The sequence below is a fragment of the Heterodontus francisci genome, unplaced genomic scaffold (assembly GCF_036365525.1).
Source record: "Heterodontus francisci isolate sHetFra1 unplaced genomic scaffold, sHetFra1.hap1 HAP1_SCAFFOLD_377, whole genome shotgun sequence".
In the NCBI taxonomy this organism is placed as follows: domain Eukaryota; kingdom Metazoa; phylum Chordata; class Chondrichthyes; order Heterodontiformes; family Heterodontidae; genus Heterodontus; species Heterodontus francisci.
Genome location: NW_027142041.1, coordinates 261,296 through 280,004, shown reverse-complemented (window position 1 = coordinate 280,004; position 18,709 = coordinate 261,296). Strand labels below are relative to the sequence as shown.

The 18,709-nt window shown below is 46.2% G+C and overlaps 1 protein-coding gene across 1 annotated transcript in view; it reads left to right on the top strand.

Moving 5' to 3' along the window:
* The window catches only part of LOC137366359 (protein EFR3 homolog B-like), a 263,372-nt gene that overhangs the window by 154,621 nt on the left and 90,042 nt on the right, over window positions 1-18,709 (top strand). The window contains exons 14-17 of the mRNA XM_068028261.1: window positions 8,795-8,870; window positions 11,214-11,375; window positions 13,092-13,223; window positions 13,384-13,451. Coding sequence (XP_067884362.1) covers window positions 8,795-8,870; window positions 11,214-11,375; window positions 13,092-13,223; window positions 13,384-13,451 — 438 coding nt within the window. The remainder of the gene's footprint in view (window positions 1-8,794; window positions 8,871-11,213; window positions 11,376-13,091; window positions 13,224-13,383; window positions 13,452-18,709) is intronic.

Sequence of the window (18,709 nt, the reverse complement as noted above, 5' to 3'; positions counted from 1 at the left end):
GAAGAGGGGGCATGAAAAAACACTAGCGGGCAAGATGAAGGAAAATCCCAAGGTGTTTTATAAGTATATTCAGGGCAAGAGGATAACCAGGGAAAGAGTAGGGCCCATTCGGGACCAAAGTGGCAATCTTTGTGTGGAGCCAGAGGTTATAGGTGAGGTTTTAAATGATTACTTTTCATCGGTGTTCACTATGGAGAAGGACGATGTAGGTGTAGAGATCAGGGAGGCAGATTGTGATATACTTGAACATATTAGCATTGAAAGGGAGGAAATATTAGCTGTTTTAGTGGGCTTAAAAGTGGATAAATCCTCAGGCCCAGATGAGATGTATCCCAGGCTGTTATGTGAGGCAAGTGAGGAGATAGCAGGGGCTTTGACAAAATTTTCAAATCCTCTCTGGCCACAGGAGAGGTACCAGAGGACTGGAAGACAGCAAATGTGGTACCATTATTCAAGAAGGGTAGCAGGGATAAACCAGGTAATTACCGGCCGGTGAGTTGGGAAAATATTAGAAAAAATTCTGAGGGAAAGGATTAATCTCCAGTTGGATAGTCAGGGATTAATCAGGGATAGTCAGCATGGCTTTGTCAGGGGGAGATCGTGTCTAACTAACTTGATTGAATTTTTGAGGAGGTGACTAGATGTGACGATGAGGGTAAAGCAGTAGGTGTAGTATACATGGATTTCAGTAAGGCTTTTGATAAGGTCCCACGTGGGAGATTGGTGAAGAAGGTAAGAGCCCATGGGATCCAGAGCAATTTGGCAAATTGGACCCCAAATTGGCTTAGTGGCAGGAGGCAGAGAGTGATGGTCGAAGGCTGTTTTTGCAATTGGAAGCCTGTGACCAGTGGTGTACCACAGGGATTGGTGCTGGGACCCTTGCTGTTTGTAGTGTACATTAATGATTTAGAGGTGAATATAGGAGGTATGATCAGTAAGTTCGCAGATGACACGAAAATTGGTGGTGTTGTAAATAGTGAGGAGGAAATCCTTAGATTACAGGGAGATATAGATGGGCTGGCAAGATGGCCGGAGCAGTGGCAAATGGAATTTTATCTTGAAGAGTGTGCGGTAATGCATTTTGGGAGGATTAACAAGGCAAGGGAATACACAATGGATGGTAGCACCCTGGATAGTACAGAAAGTCAGAAGGACCTTGTTGTACTTGTCCATAGATCACTGAAGGCAGCAGCACAGGTAGATAAGGTGGTTTTGAAGGCATATGGGATTTTTTTTTTATTTAGAGATACAGCACTGAAACAGGCCCTTCGGCCCACCGAGTCTGTGCCGACCATCAACCACCCATTTATACTAATCCTACACTAATTCCATATTCCTACCACATCCCCATCTGTCCCTATATTTCCCTACCACCTACCTATACTAGGGGCAATTTATAATGGCCAATTTACCTAACAACCTGCAAGTCTTTGGCATGTGGGAGGAAACCGGAGTACCCGGAGGAAACCCACGCAGACACAGGGAGAACTTGCAAACTCCACACAGGCAGTACCCAGAATTGAACCCGGGTCCCTGGAGCTGTGAGGCTGCGGTGCTAACCACTGCGCCACTGTGCCGCCCTTTGTGCTGGCCTTTACTAGCCGAGGCATAGAATATAAGAGCAGAGAGGTTATGATGGAGCTATATAAAACGTTAGTTAGGCCACAGCTGGAGTACTGTGTACAGTTCTGGTCACCACACTACAGGAAGGATGTGATTGCAGTGGAGAGGGTGCAGAGGAGATTCACCAGGATGTTGCCTGGGCTGGAGCATTTCAGCTATGAAGAGAGACTGAAAAGGCTAGGGTTGTTTTCCTTGGAGCAGAGAAGGCTGAGGGGGGACATGATTGAGGTATATAAAATTATGAGGGGCATTGATAGGTTAGATAGGAAGAAACTTTTTCCCTTAGCAGAGGGGTCAAGAACCAGGGGGCATAGATTTAGGGTAAGGGGCAGGAGGTTTGGGGGGATTTGAGGAAACATTTTTTCACCCAAAGGTTGGTTGGAATCTGGAACGCACTGCCTGAAGAGGTGGTGAAGGCAGGAACCCTCACTAAATTTATGAAGTATTTAGATGAGCACTTGAAACGCCATAGCATACCAGGTGACTGGCCAAGTGCAGGAATATGGGATTAGAGTAGTTGGGTGCTGTATGGCCAGCACAAACACAATGGGCCATAGGGCCTGTTTCTGTGCTGTATGACTCTATGACTATGACTAAATACATACCCGTATCTATCACTGCTATCAGTACAAGTGTCTCAGCAGCTAAGGTGCTTTTAGCTATTCTCTTTATTTTCTTTGATTCCCAGGCTAATGGACAACATTTATCATTTCTTCCCAACAAACATATAATGAATCCTGATGCACTCGAATAACCATTGGGAAGATTAGCGTGTGAGGAGTCACTAAAAATTACTAATTTCATTTCTTCTGGGTCACCCAGTGCTAGAAACTCGAGCGGACATTTGTCTAAACTCAATTTCTTCATGTCTTATTTTCTTTCAGCACTTCCCCAACAGTAGCCTGTTTCAGCATGGTGCTCAATTCTAATACATCATAGCAAGCATTCGGCTGAGGTTGTGTGCACAACCGGTTTAACTGCCCAATTAAGCTCCTTAACTGGTCTACTTCTTCCTTGGTTGCAGAGTCTTCCTTTTGTGAGGATCTAGCCCGATTTATTGGGATCCTATTAACATTCTCTAGGTAAGACTGTTAATGTAGGGTTACCCCCTAACTTAGTCTGCCTAATATTCAGCCCTAAATATTTAAAAGCTCCGGAAGTCTGAATTTCAAATTTAACTTCCTGTAGAACTTTATCTACCACAAATTTCTCAAATGCTGCAGATCCACCCCATCTGTGTGCATCAAGAAAATGCCTGCTAGTTTTTCTTCGTGGAACCAATAAAACATTGCCGGATCTGCTTTTAGCTGAATCTTCTTCTTCTTCTTCTTCTTCTTTCGCCTCCTTACCCATTGGCTCGAGAGACAATGGGTAAGCACCTGGAGGTGGTCAGTGGTTTGTGAAGCAGCGCCTGGAGTGGCTATAAAGGCCAATTCTAGAGTGACAGACTCTTCCACAGGTGCTGCAGTTAAAATTGGTTGTCGGGGCTGTTACACAGTTGGCTCTCCCCTTGCGCTTCTGTCTTTTCTCCTGCCTACTGCTAACACTTTAGCCCCGCCTTTATGGCTGTCCACCAGTTCTGGCGCTCACTGGCAAATGACTCCCAAGACTTGTGATCAATGTCACAGGACATCATGTTGTGTTTGCAGACGTCTGTAAAGTGGAGACATGGACGGCCGGTGGGTCTGATACCAGTGACGAGCTCGCTGTACAATGTGTCCTTGGGGATCCTGCCATCTTCCATGCGGCTCACATGGCCAAGCCTTCTCAAGCGCTGCTGGCTCAGTCAGGTGTATATGCTGGGGATGTTGGCTGCCTCAAAGACTTCTGCGTTGGAGACACGGTCCTGCCACCTGATGCCAAGTATTCTCCGGAGGCAGCGAAGATGGAATGAATTGAGACGTCGCTCTTGGCTGACATACGTTGTCCAGGCCTCGCTGCCATAGAGCAAGGTACTGAGGACACAGGCCTGATACACCCAGACTTTTGTGTTCCGTGTCAGTGCGCCATTTTCCCACACTCTCTTGGCCAGTCTGGACATAGCAGTGGACGCCTTTCCCATGCGCTTGTTGATTTCTGCATCTAGAGACAGGTTACTGGTGATACTTGAGCCTAGATAGATGAACTCTTGAACCACTTCCAGAGCGTTGTCGCCGATATTGATGGATGGAACATTTCTGACATCCTGTCCCATGATGTTTGTTTTCTTGAGGCTGATGGCTAGGCCAAATTTGTTGCAGGCAGCCGCAATTCTATCAATGAGTCTCTGCAGACACTGTTCAGTGTGGGATGTTGTTGCAGCATCATCAACAAAGAGTTCCCTGATGAGGACTTTCCGTACTTTGGTCTTCGTTCTTAGACGGGCAAGGTTGAACAACCTGCCATCTGATCTTGTGTGAAGGAAAATTCCTTTTTCTGAAGACTTGAACGCATGTGAGAGCAGCAGGGAGGAGAAGATCCCAAACAGTGTAGGTGCGAGAACACAGCCCTGTATACAGCTGAATACAACCAGCTTTTAGTAGGACAGTCCTAACTGAAAAATACCACACCCTGGATGCATCGTTTAGCCCATACACACGCTTGTTTATCTTCCATTATTACCCTTCTATATCTCCAGCTTCTTTTGGCTTTAAAAATATTTCCCTTTGAAATATCTCCCCTTGCAAAAATGCAACTTTGATGTCAATGGACTTACATTCCCATGAGTGTGTTGCTGAAAGGGCTAGGAAAATCCTCAAACTTGCTTTTCCTGCTGTTGGGGAATCCACTCCAACTTCTTGGTCACCTAGTTGTTCCTCAAATTCCCGAGCTACAAGTCTGGCTTTATCTTTATACATACCATCGGGGAGTACTTTGTACAGATTCATCGATGGGACAATGTTGGTTGTCCTCTTTCTGGCACTTCTGTGTATATGCCAAACTCTCTCCAACTGTCAAGCTATTTTTGTTCTGTATCATTTACCAACTCACCATCTAACTTGTTATTAACCTCTAGAGCTTCTCTAACGTAAGGGCTCCGACTTCTAGTTGCGCTCCTTGCCTGTTCTCTGGTCCTTGCTCTTGTGAAGCCACGTCCCCTACTCGAATTCCTATCCCTTTCTGGATTACTGCTACTGTCCCTCGGACAACCAGACTTCCTTTCACAAGTTCGTGACCTTTTCCTTGGACTATGATTATCTTCAGGCCCACTGTTTGAACTTACTCTACATTTTCTGGCTTTCCACATTTTCACTTCCTTCTGCCAATCTACAGGTCTGATATCCTGTCCCTTGTCTTGCACATTCAGCCAATGTTTGTATTTCCCTGTGGCATTTCCTGCCCTTCCCTCCACTTACTGGCCCCTTCTGGGATATACATCACTCTAGTCCTAACTTGGTCTCAGCGGGAGGGGTTTCGCGGGATGGGGGTTGCGGGAGATGGAGATGTAGGGGGGTCGGCATCGAGGGTGGAGGCCCCTCCCCACCTTCCTGATGCCGGGTCCCTCTTTCAGGCACTACGTCCCTTTTAATGAGGGACCACCCATCCCGCATGGGTTTGTTTGCCGTGATGCCCATGCAGCGACAGGCCCGCCCACCTCTGGGCTAATTCCAGCGAGGGATGAGGCCCTTAATTGGGTATTAATTAGATCAAGAAAAGCAGGGGTCCTAACACCAACCCCTGGAGAACCCCACTATATACCTCCCTCCAGTCCGAAAAACAACCGTTCATCACTGTCTCATTATCAGTGTTGATTTGGGGAGGCAGTGGCATAGTGGTATTGTAACTGGACTAATAACCCAGACACCCAGGGTATTGCTCCGGGGACATGGGTTTGAATCCTACCACAGTAGAAGGTAGAATTTGAATTCAATTAATAAATCTGGAATTAAAAGCTAGTCTAGTGATGGCCATGAAACCAGTGTCAGTTGTTGTAAAGACCCATCTGGTTTACCAATGTCCTTTAGGAAAGGAAATCTGTTGTCTTTACCTGGTGTAGCCTGCATGTGACTCCAGACCCACAGCAATGTGGTTGATTCTTAAATGCCCTCTGAAATGGCCTAGCAAGCCACTCAGTTGTATCAAACCACTACAAAGTCGATAAGGAGCAAAACCAGACTGGCCACCTGGCATCGACCTCGGCACTGGAAACAACAACGGCAAACCCAGCCCTGTCAGCCCTGCAAAGTCCTCCTTACTAACATCTGGGGGCTTGTGCCAAAGTTGGGAGAGCTGTCCCACAGACTAGTCAAGCAACAGCCTGACATAGTCATACTCACTAAATCATACTTGACAGACAATGTCCTGGACACCACCATCACCATCCCCGGGTATGTCGTGTCCCACCAGTAGGACAGACCCAGCAGAGGTGGCGGCACAGTCGTATACAGTCGGGAAGGAGTTGCCCTGGGAGTCCTTAATATCCGTGAAGTCTCATGGCCAAACACGGGCAAGGAAATCTCCTGCTGATTACCACCTACCGCCTTCCCCCCATCAGCTGATGAATCAGTACTCCTCCATGTTGAACACCGCTTGGAGGAAGCACTGTGGGTGGCAAGGTACTGAATGTACTCTGGGTGGGGGACTTCAATGTCCATTACCGAGAATGGCCCCACAACAACACTGCTGGCCGAATCCTAAAGGACATAGCTGCTAGACTGGATCTGCATCAGGTAGTGAGGAAACCAACAAAAGAGAAAAATATACTTGACCCCATCCTCACTTATCTGCCTGCCGCAGATGTATCTGTCCATGACAGTATTGGTAGGAGTGACCATCGCACAGTCTTTGTGGAGAAAAAGTGCTGTCTTCACATTGAGGATACCCTCCATCGAGCTGTGTGGCACTACCACCGTGCTGAATGGGATAGATCTAGCAACTCAAAAATGGACATCTGTGGGCCATCAACAGCAGCAGAATTGTACTCAACCACAATCTGTAACCTCATGGCCCGGCATATCCTTCACTCTACCATTACCATCAAGCTGAGGGATCAATCCTGGTTCAATGAAGAATGCAGAAGGGCATGCCAGGAGCAGCACCAGACATACCTCAAAATGAGGTGCCAACCTGGTGAAGCTCCAACCCAGGACTACTTGTGTGCCAAACAGCGTAAGCAGCATGCGATAGACAGAGCTAAGCAATCTCACAACCAATGGATCAGATCTAAGCTCTGCAGTCCTGCCACATCCAGTCGTGAATGGTGGTGGACAATTAAACAACTAACTGGAGGAGGTGGCTCCACAAATATCCTGATCCTCAATGATGGGAGTGCCCAGCACATCAGTGCAAAAGATAAGGCTGAAGCATTTGCAATAATCTTCAGCCAGAAATGCCGAGTTGATGATCCATTTCGGCCTCCTCCTGAAGTCCCCAGCATCACAGATGCCAGTCTTCAGCCAATTCGATTCACTCCGTGTGATATCAAGAAACGACTGAAGGCACTGGATACTGCAAAGGCTGTGGGCCCTGACAACATTCCAGCAATAGTACTGAAGACCTGTGCTCCAGAACGAGCTGCACCCCGAGCCAAGCTGTTCTAGTCTAACTACAACACTGGCATCTACCTGGCAATGTGGAAAATTGTTCAGGTCTGACCTGTACGCAAAAAGCAGGACAAGTCCAACCCGGCCAATTACCACTCCATCAGTCTACTTTCGATCATCAGTTAAATGATGGAAGGTGTTGTTAACAGTGCTATCAAGCAGCACTTGCTTAACAATAACCTGCTCAGTGATGCTCAGTTTGGGTTCCACCAGGGTCACTGAGCTTCTGACCTCATTACAGCCTTGGTTCAAACATGGACAAAAGAGCTGAACTCAAGAGGTGAGGTGAGAGTGACTGCCCTTGACATCAAGGCAGCATTTGACCGAGTATGGCATCAAGGAGCCCTAGCAAAACTGGATTCAGTGGGAATCAGGGGAAAACTCGCTGCTGGTTGGAGTCATACCGAGCACAAAGGAAGATGGTTGTGGTTGTTGGAGGTCAATCATCTCAACTCCAGGACATTACTGCAGGAGTTCCTCAGGGTAGTGTCCTGGGCAAATCATCTTCAGCTGCTTCATCAATGACCTTCCTTCAATCATAAGGTCAGAAGTGGGGATGTTTGTTGATGATTGCACAATGTTCAGCACCATTTGTGACTCCTCAGATACTGAAGCAGTCCGTGCAGAGATGCAGAAAGTCATGGACAATATTCAGGCTTGGGCTGATAAGTGACAAGTAACATTCGTGCCACACAAGTGACAGGCAATGACCATCTCAAATAAGAGAGAATCTAACCATCTCCCCTTGACATTCAATGACATTACGGTCGCTGAATCCCCCACTATCAACATCCTGGTGGTTACCATTGACCAGAAACTGAACTGGAGTAGCCATATAAATACCGTGGCTACAAGAACAGATCAGAGGCTCGGATTCCTGCGGCAAGTAACTCATCTCCTGACTCCCCAAAGCTTGTCCACTATCTAAAAGGCACACGTCAGGAGTGTGATGGAATACTCTACTTGCCTGGATGGGTGCAGCTCCAACACCATTCAGAAACTTGACACCATCCAGGACAAAGCAGCCCACTTGATTGGCACCCCATCTACAAACATTCACTCCCTTCACCACCGACGCACGGTGGCGGCAGTGTGTACCATCTACAAGATGCTCTGCAGCAACGCACCAAGGCTCCTTCGACTGCACCTTCCTAACCTGCAAACTCTCCCACCTAAAAGAATACGGGCAGCAGATGCATGGGAACACCACCACCTGCAAGTTCCCCTCCAAGTCACACACCATCCTGACTTGGAACTATATCGCCATTCCTTCACATTCGCTCGGTCAAAATCCTGGAACTCCCTTCCTAACAGCACTGTTGGTGTACCTACCCAACATGGACTGCAGCGGTTCAAGAAGGCAGCTCACCACCATCTCCTCAAGGGCAATTAGGGATGGTCAATAAATGCTGGCCTAGCCAGCGATGCCTACATCCCATGAATGAATAAATAAAAATCTGTGTCTTTCTATTTATGTATCTGCATGTGTCTGTGCATGTCTCTCTGAGTGTACCTGTATTTGTGCGTGCTGTGTCTGTATGTAACTCTGTGTCTGTATCTGGGTGTTTGTGTCTGTGTCATTTCATGTGTATGTGTGAGAGTGTCTGAGCATTCTCAGGCTGATAATGTTTTTTTCTGTTCCTCCTCAGTATTGTTTCAGATATCTCCGTCCTGATGCTAAAGGTGGACAAGTGCTCACGGCAGGATACGCTCTTTATGAAGAAGGTGAGTCCTCTCTATCTTCTGCCTGAGTTTTATTGACTTTCAGAACTAGAGTGGAGATCTGAAACTCCACATCCCATGCATTGTGTTCCTAATGTAGGTCCTGCAAAAGGGCCAAGATTAGGCCAAGACTTGGATGCACAGAGTCCCAGCCTTCCCCATACATCTCCAGCGAAACACCATCCAAACATTTCTCCCCCATCAGAAACGGCACGATTGGGGGAGCATTGGGACTAAGAGTTTCGACATCCTTGTCATGGAGGGGGACCACGGGCTCACACGCTGAGAGAGCAGGCATACCAAACAATTACCTGGAAGAGTGGGCTTTAAAACAGCCCTGTCCCCTGGGGCTGTTAGCCTCCACAGTAATCCGTCCCCTGACATTCTGGAAAGGTCAGGAACAGAAGTCATTAATTGGCTTATCTTGGCACTTTTGCTGGAATGTCAGGCCTGTGGCCTATCTTTAGATAACAGGAAAAAAGTTTCAAAATAATTAGACTCATGCATTTGCTTCAGGGCACGTGCATGAAAACCACTAATGAAGTGTTGAAAACTGCACCCTTTTAATGAAAATCTAGGGGACAGGTGGGCTGATTTGCTTTGGCCACTGTGTCCCCTCCATATCCCACTGCTCCCCAGGGTGTCCCCTCCATATCCCACTGCTCCCCAGTGTGTCCCCTCCATATCCCACTACTCCCCAGGGTGACCCCTCCATATCCCTCTGCCCCTCAGGGTGTCCCCTCCATATCCCACCACTCTCCACTGTGTCCTCTCCATATCCTATTGCTCCCAGTGTGTCCTCTCCTATCCCACTGCTCCCCAATGTGTCCCCTCCTTATCCTACTGCTCCCAGTGTGTCCCCTCCTTATCCCACTGCTCCCCACTGTGTATCCTCCACATCCCATTGCTCCCTAGTGTGCCCCCTCCATATCTCATTGCTCCCCACTGTGTCCCCTCCATATTGCACTGCTCCCTTCCATATTCTACTGCTCCTCAGTGTGTCCCCTCCATATCTCACTGTTCCCCAGTATGTCCTTTCCATATCCCACTGCTTGCCAGTGTTTCCCCTCCATATCTCACTGCTCCCCAGTGTGTCCCCTCCATATCCTACTGATCCCCAGTGTGTCCCCTCCATATCCATCTGCTCCCCAGTATTTCCCCTCCATATCCTACTGCTCCCCAGTATGTACCCTCCATATCACACTGCTCTCCAGTGTCCCCTCCATATCCCACTGTTCCCCCGTGTGTCCCATCCATATCCTGTTGCTCCCCAGTGTCCCCTCCATATCACACTGCTCTCCAGTGTGTCCCCTCCATATCCCACTGATCCCCAGTGTGCCCCCCATATCTAACTGCTCCCCAGTGTGTCCCCTCCATATCCCACTGTTCCCTAGTGTGTCCCCTCCATATCCCACTGTTCCCCAGGGTGTCCCCTCCATATCTCACTGTTCCCCAGTATGTCCTTTCCATATCCCACTGCTTGCCAGTGTTTCCCCTCCATATCTCACTGCTCCCCAGTGTGTCCCCTCCATATCCCACTGATCCCCAGTGTGCCCCTCCATATCTAACCGCTCCCCAGTGTGTCCCCTCCATATCCCCCTATTCCCCAGTGTGTCCCCTCCATATCCCACTGATCTCCAGTGTGTCCCCTCTATATCCCCCTATTCCCCAGTGTATCCCCTCCATATCCCACTGTTCCCCAGGGTGTCCCCTCCATATCCTCCTGTTCCCCGGTGTGTCCCCTCCATATCCCACTGATCTCCAGTGTGTCCTTTCCATACCCCACTGTTCCCCAGTGTATCCCCTCCATATCCCACTGTTTCTCAGTGTATCCCCTCCATATCCCACTGTTTCTCAGTGTGTCCCCTCCATATCCCATGCTATTGCTAAATCAACAGTTTAATTATATGCAGGTGGAGAGTGTTATTTGGGGTCTTTCTTGAGCAATTATAAGGAGACACTTACTGAAACTGGTGGAGGTTTTGGGTGAGGAGCTACTTGTATGTGATCCTTTTCTCTCTGTACAGTAAATGTGAAACTGAGTAAAGACAGGCTCCAGCATCATCTTTCCACTACAAGTTTTCTGGAACTTAACATTCCACTGCTCCCCAGCGTGTCTCCTCAGTATCTCCCTGTTATCTCCTTTATGACAGGAAAGGATAAAAAAAAAGATAGCAGAATTTGTTGCAGGGTATCCTCTGATCTCTGGGTTGCTTAGCCACTTTTCGAGGGTTTCCATTGATCTTCTGATGATCAGCAGGGGAGATCAGAAGAATCTCAGTGGAAATTCTACACTGTGTGGTGAATAACTGTCCATTTTGATGAAAGTTGACATCTTTTTTGCAGCACTCACAGACATTGTACAGATACATCTATATGAGCTGTAAACAGGAGAATAATTCTCACATCCACTACGATGCACTATATGCCATGCTTGCTCTCATCAGCGTGGAGCTGGCCAATGAGGAGGTGGTTGTAGATCTTATTCGGGTGGTATTAGCCCTCCAGGTATGTGTTCTTCTCTTTAACACTTGCTGAATCCTCATCTTGGATATCTCCGTTCAATTTATCATACCTACCACTGTGCAATTCTAAGGAAGTCACCCTCACGTGGCCTCCCACTAAAAGCATTTTGATGCTTCTCTGCAGGTGCTCTGCTTACATGGTGGTTGATGGCTACTGCTCTGACTTTTCTCCATAACTCAGGATTCAATTGGACTCTGCCCGTCCTCCATCCCACTGCATTTATCAATGGCCTCATTCACTCAATAGCAAACAGTTCAAAGTCTGCAGTTCTCTCATGCAGCGTATAAAACTGGCAGTGCTGCCCTTTGGTGTAGGTGGCAGATGTCCTTTCAGTGGGTGGCACATATCTGGAGCTGGCTCCATGCTGACCTAGAGCCTGCGAACAGTCAGTTCCTTTCAGACATTGTCAGTGCACATACATAGTTGGTTACATCATAGTGGGTGCAGGCAATCTGGCTGCAGTGACTGTCAGTTCACTTGCATTGCCATCTAAATATGTACCTGTTGAACCATGAAATACAGCAAGTGGGCAGCAGTCAAAGAAAAATAAATTCTCCTCCTCCAAATGAATTGAAAAAAGGTGTTAAATACCAACAGAAATTTTTCAGTGAAGTCTGTATCAAAAATATACTACAAATCTGCAAAACACGAATAGGCCATAAACCCTGGTACACTTGAAGATGTCCATAGCGCATGGAGCTTCCTTTAGCTTCTAAATGAAAAAAGGTGAGCATTTAGCTCAGTTTCTGACCAATTAGATGAGGGGCGCTTCACTTCATTCATTGCATCAAAAGTATGGAAAAGAAGCACTGATAATTTTTAGGCCAGACTAAAAGTGGTGCAAATCCAGCTATATGGAGCAACCATGCATGGTTAAGCTCAGCAGATAATATGAGGCTGGTCCATTTAAGTAATAACAAGGACTCTGTGATTTTCTCAAAGTATGTCAGGAATGCAAGGGCTACATTGTGGGAGGCAGCAGACAGTGGAGGGCCAAGTGCACCAGGCTGGGGGTGAAGGGCATGGGGCGGGGAGGGGATGTGTTGGGGGCCGCTGGTCATGGATGCCAGCAGACAATGGGCAGAGGTGTCAGAATTTAATTTTCATATTTTGAAGTTGGCCTCACCTTCAAAGTCCATTCATTTCTTGGCTGGCTGTTTGACTATCCTGTGACCTTTTTAATGTTCATAAAAATCCTTTTTTACTCTGCTTTCTATTCACTGCCAGTCTCCTTTCAAAGTCACTCTTACCCTTCCTAATTTTGCTTTTTCCCCCATAATTATGTTCTTATATATTCAGGACAGAGGTCGATAGATTTTTGGGTACTAAAGGAATTAGGGATATGGGGATAGTGCAGGAAGGTGGTGTTGAGATAGATATTCTTGAATGGAGGAGCAAGCTGAAAGGGCCAAATGGCCTCTTCCTGCTCCTATTTCTTAAGCTGTTATAGTTACATTCCATATTATTCCCTCTTTATTTATCCATTGTCTTTTATTAAGTCTCATTTTTGCTTCAAACACTGTTTATTCATAAACCCCAGACTTTGCACCCACCCTTACCCCTGTATCTTATCCATCTTATGCATGAACATCTCATCCCCCTGCTTTGTCACACATTGGGTTTAAAGTCAATCACTGACCTTATCTTCTCTCTTCAGTGTAGGACTGCAAGGGACAGTAAAATCTCTTTATTTAATAGGAACTTTCTTTGACCAATGAGGACAGTCTGCCTGTGTGGACACGCTGTGCGATTCATGCCCTCTCCTCTGCCTACCTGAACCTCATCAGCCAACTTACCACCCTGCCTGCCTTCTGCCAGAATATCCAACAGGTACGATTATCTGGGCAATAGACAGGGGGGTGTCCAGAGAGAGTGATCTATCTCTGTCCCTCGCTCTGTTTCGATCCCTCTCTATTAGTGAAACTCATGATTCGATCTCCCCTGTCAGTTGCTCTATTATTGATTGCCTTCCTGTTAATCTTGATTACAGGTAATTGAGGTCAGAAGGAAGGAAGCACTATACCTATTACCAGAGGGAGTCTTTGATGCTGAAAGCAGGTATGAGCAGGGAATTGGAATGAGATCCTCCTGAGTGTTTTGAGTATTTTTAATATACTTGCTGTGTTTCCCTCACATTTATAACTTTCCTTCACAGTTCCCTGAGTCTGTTTCTTGTGCTTATTGGCACTTTCTTTGCTTATTTTAATGCTAAATATGAAGAGAGGCAGCACCTTTCTTTGTGATAGCTCGCCAGTACACCAATTTCAATCGGGGTCCCAAATGCAGCATTGGGACCCCAATTTGCAAATGTTGGGCACCAAACACATGCTCAGGTGAGCACCCAACACATACAAATGTCACTGGTTTTCAATTTGACAATTGGCGCATTTTCAGGGGAGATTAGGCATGGGAGCACACCATCTCAAATTTGTCCATCTGCCCTTCACTTTTTTCGTTCCAATATCAGACAAAATAATGTTTAATTTCTTCCCCAGAGTGTTTTTATACAGGTATACGTCTCACTTGCAAAGGTTTATTTATCAATGTGGGTCACACTTAACTGCTCTCTGAAGTGGCCAAGCAAGTCACTCAATTGTTCAAACCGCTACATAGAATAAGAAAAATGAAACTGGACAGCTCACCCAGCTTTGACCTAGACATTGAATCAGGACACAGTGACGACACAGCCAGCCCAGTTGACCTGTGACGTCCTCCTTACTAACATCTGAGGACTGGGGTCAGCAGTGGGAGAGCTGTCCCACAAACTAATCTAACAACAACCTGATATCATAGAGTCATTACAGCACAGAAGGAGGCCATTCGTGTCCATACCGGCACAATCATACTCACAGAAGCATACCGTTCAGCCAATTTCCCAAACTCCGCCACCATCATCCCTAGGTACGCCCTATCCTGGTGGCCCTGGGAACCTCAGCATTGATTTTGGACCCCATGAGGTCTCATGGCATCAGGTCAAACATGGGCAAGGAATAAGGTGCAGAATGTGAAAGTGTTGGACAGACTAGTGAAAAGAGTGGTTCCATATTAAATAGGAGCGGACTAAGAAGGACGACGAGGAATGCAAAGACAGGATTATAATGCATGTATGCAAGCACACAAAGTGTGGTGAATAAGGTTGGTGAGCTGCAAGGACAAATAGCAGTGTGGGAATATGATGTAGTGGCAATAACGGAAACATGGCTTAAAAATGGTGAGGACCGGGCGCTTAATCTAAAAGGATATAACGTGTTCAGAAAAGATAGAGAAGGAATAAAGGGAGATGGGGTGGCAATACTGATGAGGGAAGATATTGTGTTGGAAAGGGAGGATGTCCTTGAGAGGAGCAAGGACAGAATCCATTTGGTTAGAGTTTAGAAGCAAAACAGGTATGGTCACACTACTGGTGGTATTCCATAGACCTCCAAGTAGTGATGGAGAGAGACAGAGGAGAAAATCTGCAAAGAAATCGTAGAGATGTGCAAGAACTATAGAGTGGTGATATTGGGGGACTTTAATTACCCAAATATTGATTGGGATAATGTTAGAGTAAAGGGTAAGGAGGGGGTGGAAATTCTGAAATATGTTCAGGAGAACTTCCTTGATCAGTATGTTCTCAGCCCAACTAGAAAGGAGGCATTTCTGGATCTGATGCTGGGAATGAAGTGAGCCAAGTGGACCAAGTGTCTGTCGGGGAGCACTTGGATCAGAGTGATCATTGTATCATAAGGTTTAGACTAGTAACGCAGAAAAGCAAGGAACAGAGTAAGGTAGATTGGAAGAGTGCTAATTTCAACACAATGAGAAGGGATCCTGCCAGGGTAAAATGGAACCAAAGACTGACAAGAAGAGTTGTATCGGAACAATGGGTTATCTTTAAGGAAGAGATGCTTCAGGTACAGGTTAGGTACATTCAAACCAGAGCGAAAGGTTGGAGAACCAAAAACAGGGCTCCTTGGATGATGAAGGCAATAGTGATTATGATGAAACAAAAAAAAGGTGTATGATACAGGTCAGGTGAATTCTTCAAGTGAGGACTAGGCCATATACAACAAGTTGAGGGAGGTGAAGAGAAAAATTAGACTGGCAAAGAGAGAATATGAGAATAGAATGGCAGTCAACATAAAAGAGAACCCAGAAATCGTCTACCAGCATGAGGACCAAGGGCTTGATTAAGAAGGGGAAAATAGAGTACGAGAGCAAGCTTGCGGGGAACATAAAAACTGACTGTAAAAGTTTCTATAGGCATGTGAAGAGAAAAAGATTGGTAAAGACAAATGTAGGTCCCTTACAGTCAGAAACAGGAGAATTTATTATGGGGAACAAAGAAATGGCTGATCAACTAAATGCATACTTTGGTTCTGTCTTCACAAAGGAGGACACAAATAACATACCAGAAATGTTGGGGAACACAGGGTTTAGTGAGAGAGAGGAACTGAAGGAAATCAGTATTAGTAGTGAAATGGTGTTGGGGAAATTGATGGGTTTGAAGGCCGATAAATTCCCAGGGCCTGATGGTATGCATCGCAGAGTACTTAAGGAAGTGGCCCTAGAAATAGTGGATGCATTGGTGGTCATCTTCCAAGCTTCTATAGACTCTGGAACAGTTCCTACAGATTGGAGGGTAGCTAATGTAACCCCACTATTTAAAAAGGGAGGTCGAGAGAAAGCAGGGAATTATAGACCAGTCAGCCTGACGACGGTAGTGGGGAAAATTCTTGAGTCCATTATCAAAGATTTTACAGCAGAGCCCTTGGAGAACAGTGGTAGAATCGGACAGAGTCAGCATGGATTTATGAAAGGGAAATCATGCTTGACAAATCTACGAGAATTCTTCGAGGATGTAACAGTAGAGTTGATGAGGGGGAGCCTGTGGATGTGGTTTATTTGGACTTTCAGAAGGCTTTCGACAAAGTCCAACATAAGAGATTAGTGTGTAAAATTAAAGCGCATGGGATTGGGGGTAGTGTATTGCAATGGATAGAAAATTGGTTGGCAGACAGGAAACAAAGAAGAGGAATAAATGGGTCTTTTTCCGAATGGCAGGCAGTGACTAGTGGGGTACCGCAGGGATCGGTGCTAGGATCCCAGCTATTCACAATATATATTAATGATTTAGATGAGGGAACTAAATGTAATATCTCCAAATTTGCAGATGACACAAAACTGGGTGGGAGGGTGAGTTGTGAGGAGGATGCAGAGAGGCTTCAGGGTGATTTGGACAAGTTGAGTGAGTGGGCAAATGCATGGCAGATGCAGTATAGTGTGGATAAATGTGAGGTTATCCACTTTGGTAGCAAAAACAGGAAGGCAGATTATTATCTGAACAGCTATAAACTAAGAGAGGGGAACATGAAACGAGACCTGGGTGTTTTGGTCTCCTATCTGAGGAAGGATGTTCTTGCTATAGAGGGAGTGCAGCGAAGGTTTACCAGACTGATTCCTGGGATGGTGGGACTGACGTATGAGGAGAGATTGAGTCGGTTAGGATTATATTCGCTGGAGTTCAGAAGAGTGAGGGGGGATCTCATAGAAACCTATAAAATTCGAACAGGACTTGACAGGGTGGATGCAGGAAGGATGTTCCCGATAGTGGGGGAGTCCAGGACCAGGGGTCATAGTCTAAGGATACGGAGTAAACCTTTCAGGACTGAGATGAGGAGATATTTCTTCACCCAGAGAGTGGTGAGTCTGTGGATTTCGCTATCACAGAAAGCAGTTGAGGCCAAAACATTGTATGTTTTCAAGAAGGAGTTAGATATAGCTCTTGGGGTGAAAGGGATCAAAGGATATGGGGGGAAAGCGGGAACAGGTAACTGAGTTGGATGATCAGCCAAATCATAATGAATGGCGGAGCAGGCTCGAAGGGCCGATTGGCCTACTCCTGCTCCTATTTTCTATGTTTCTATGTAAGTAGTAAGCAGATAGTAAGAGATAGAGTGGGACCTATTAGGGACAAAGAGGGTAATATACGCTTCGAGGTGCAGGGAAAGGCCAATATTCTGAATGAGTTCTTTGTATCAGTGTTTACTAAGGAAGAGGTTTACTAAGACAAAATATCAGTAGAAGCAGAGAGAATAGAGGCAATGAATAGGGTAAAAATTGAGAGCGGGGAGGTACTGTAAAAGCTGACTTTGCCGAGGGTAAATAGGTCACCTGAATGGCTTGCATCCCCGCGTGCTAAAGGAAGTGGGGGTGGAGATAGAGGAAGGTTTGCCATAATCTTGCAATCTTCCCTGGATATGGGGGAGATGCCAGTGGATTGGAGAGAGGCAAATGTGACGCCCTTATTCAAGAAAGGGTGTAAGGACAGTCCTAGCAACCACAGACCAGTTAATTTAACATCAGCGGATGTTGTCTATATGGCTTTTAAGAAAACATTTGATAAAGTACCACATAACAGGCTGGTGAACAAAACTGAGGCTCATGGAATAAGAAGTTCAGTGTTCAATTGGATTAAAAAATTGGCTCAAGGACAGAAAACAGCGAGTATGGTAAATGATAGTTTTTCAGACTGGAGGATGGTGGACAGTGGTGTTCTCCAAGGGTCAGTGCTGGGACTGCTTTTTTTTTTTGCGATATATAAATGAGTTGGATCTTGGAATACAGAGTAGAATTTCAAAATTTGCTGGTAACACCAAACTAGGAGGTGTGGCAAACAGTGAAGATGATCTGAACCCACTACAACATGACATTGATAAGCTAGCAAATTGGGCAGACAGGTGGCAGATGTTTGAGCGCCAATGCCAGAGAAGACTGTGGATGTCCAGAGAGGCCATCATACACCTCTGCGCACTGCTGAATGATGATTTGCAACCAATGGGTTTTGGAGGTCAGAGAGGGGAGGTCAGGGGGGGAGGCCTTGCAAGATGAAGTAGTACGGGAGCTTGAGACATCTTCTGACTAAGATACAGAGGGCACACAAGGACAAGCATGCATGGGAAATCAGAGAACAGTGAGCAGTGCGCAAGGGAGGCAAGGCAGAGACTGATAATTGCGCATTTCCACAATGCATGCATTTCAATAAATATGTTTGCTAACAAAACTCACCATCGTGCACGTAGTCTCAAGTCCTCTGCTTCCATAATATCTGTCTCTCCAGCATGAATGGCAGCAACAAACTCAGCTATTACCCATGTGACATTATTCATGCAATTAAACATCATGCATATTGGCATGTTAATGATGTCAGTGGTCGTTCTTTCATACTAAACCCTGTCACCAGGTTTCTTGGAGACACCCAAGATCACTTCGTTGGCACCAGCTGGACCTCATCGTCACAAGGCAAGCCTCTTTAAACAGCGTTCAAATCACACGCA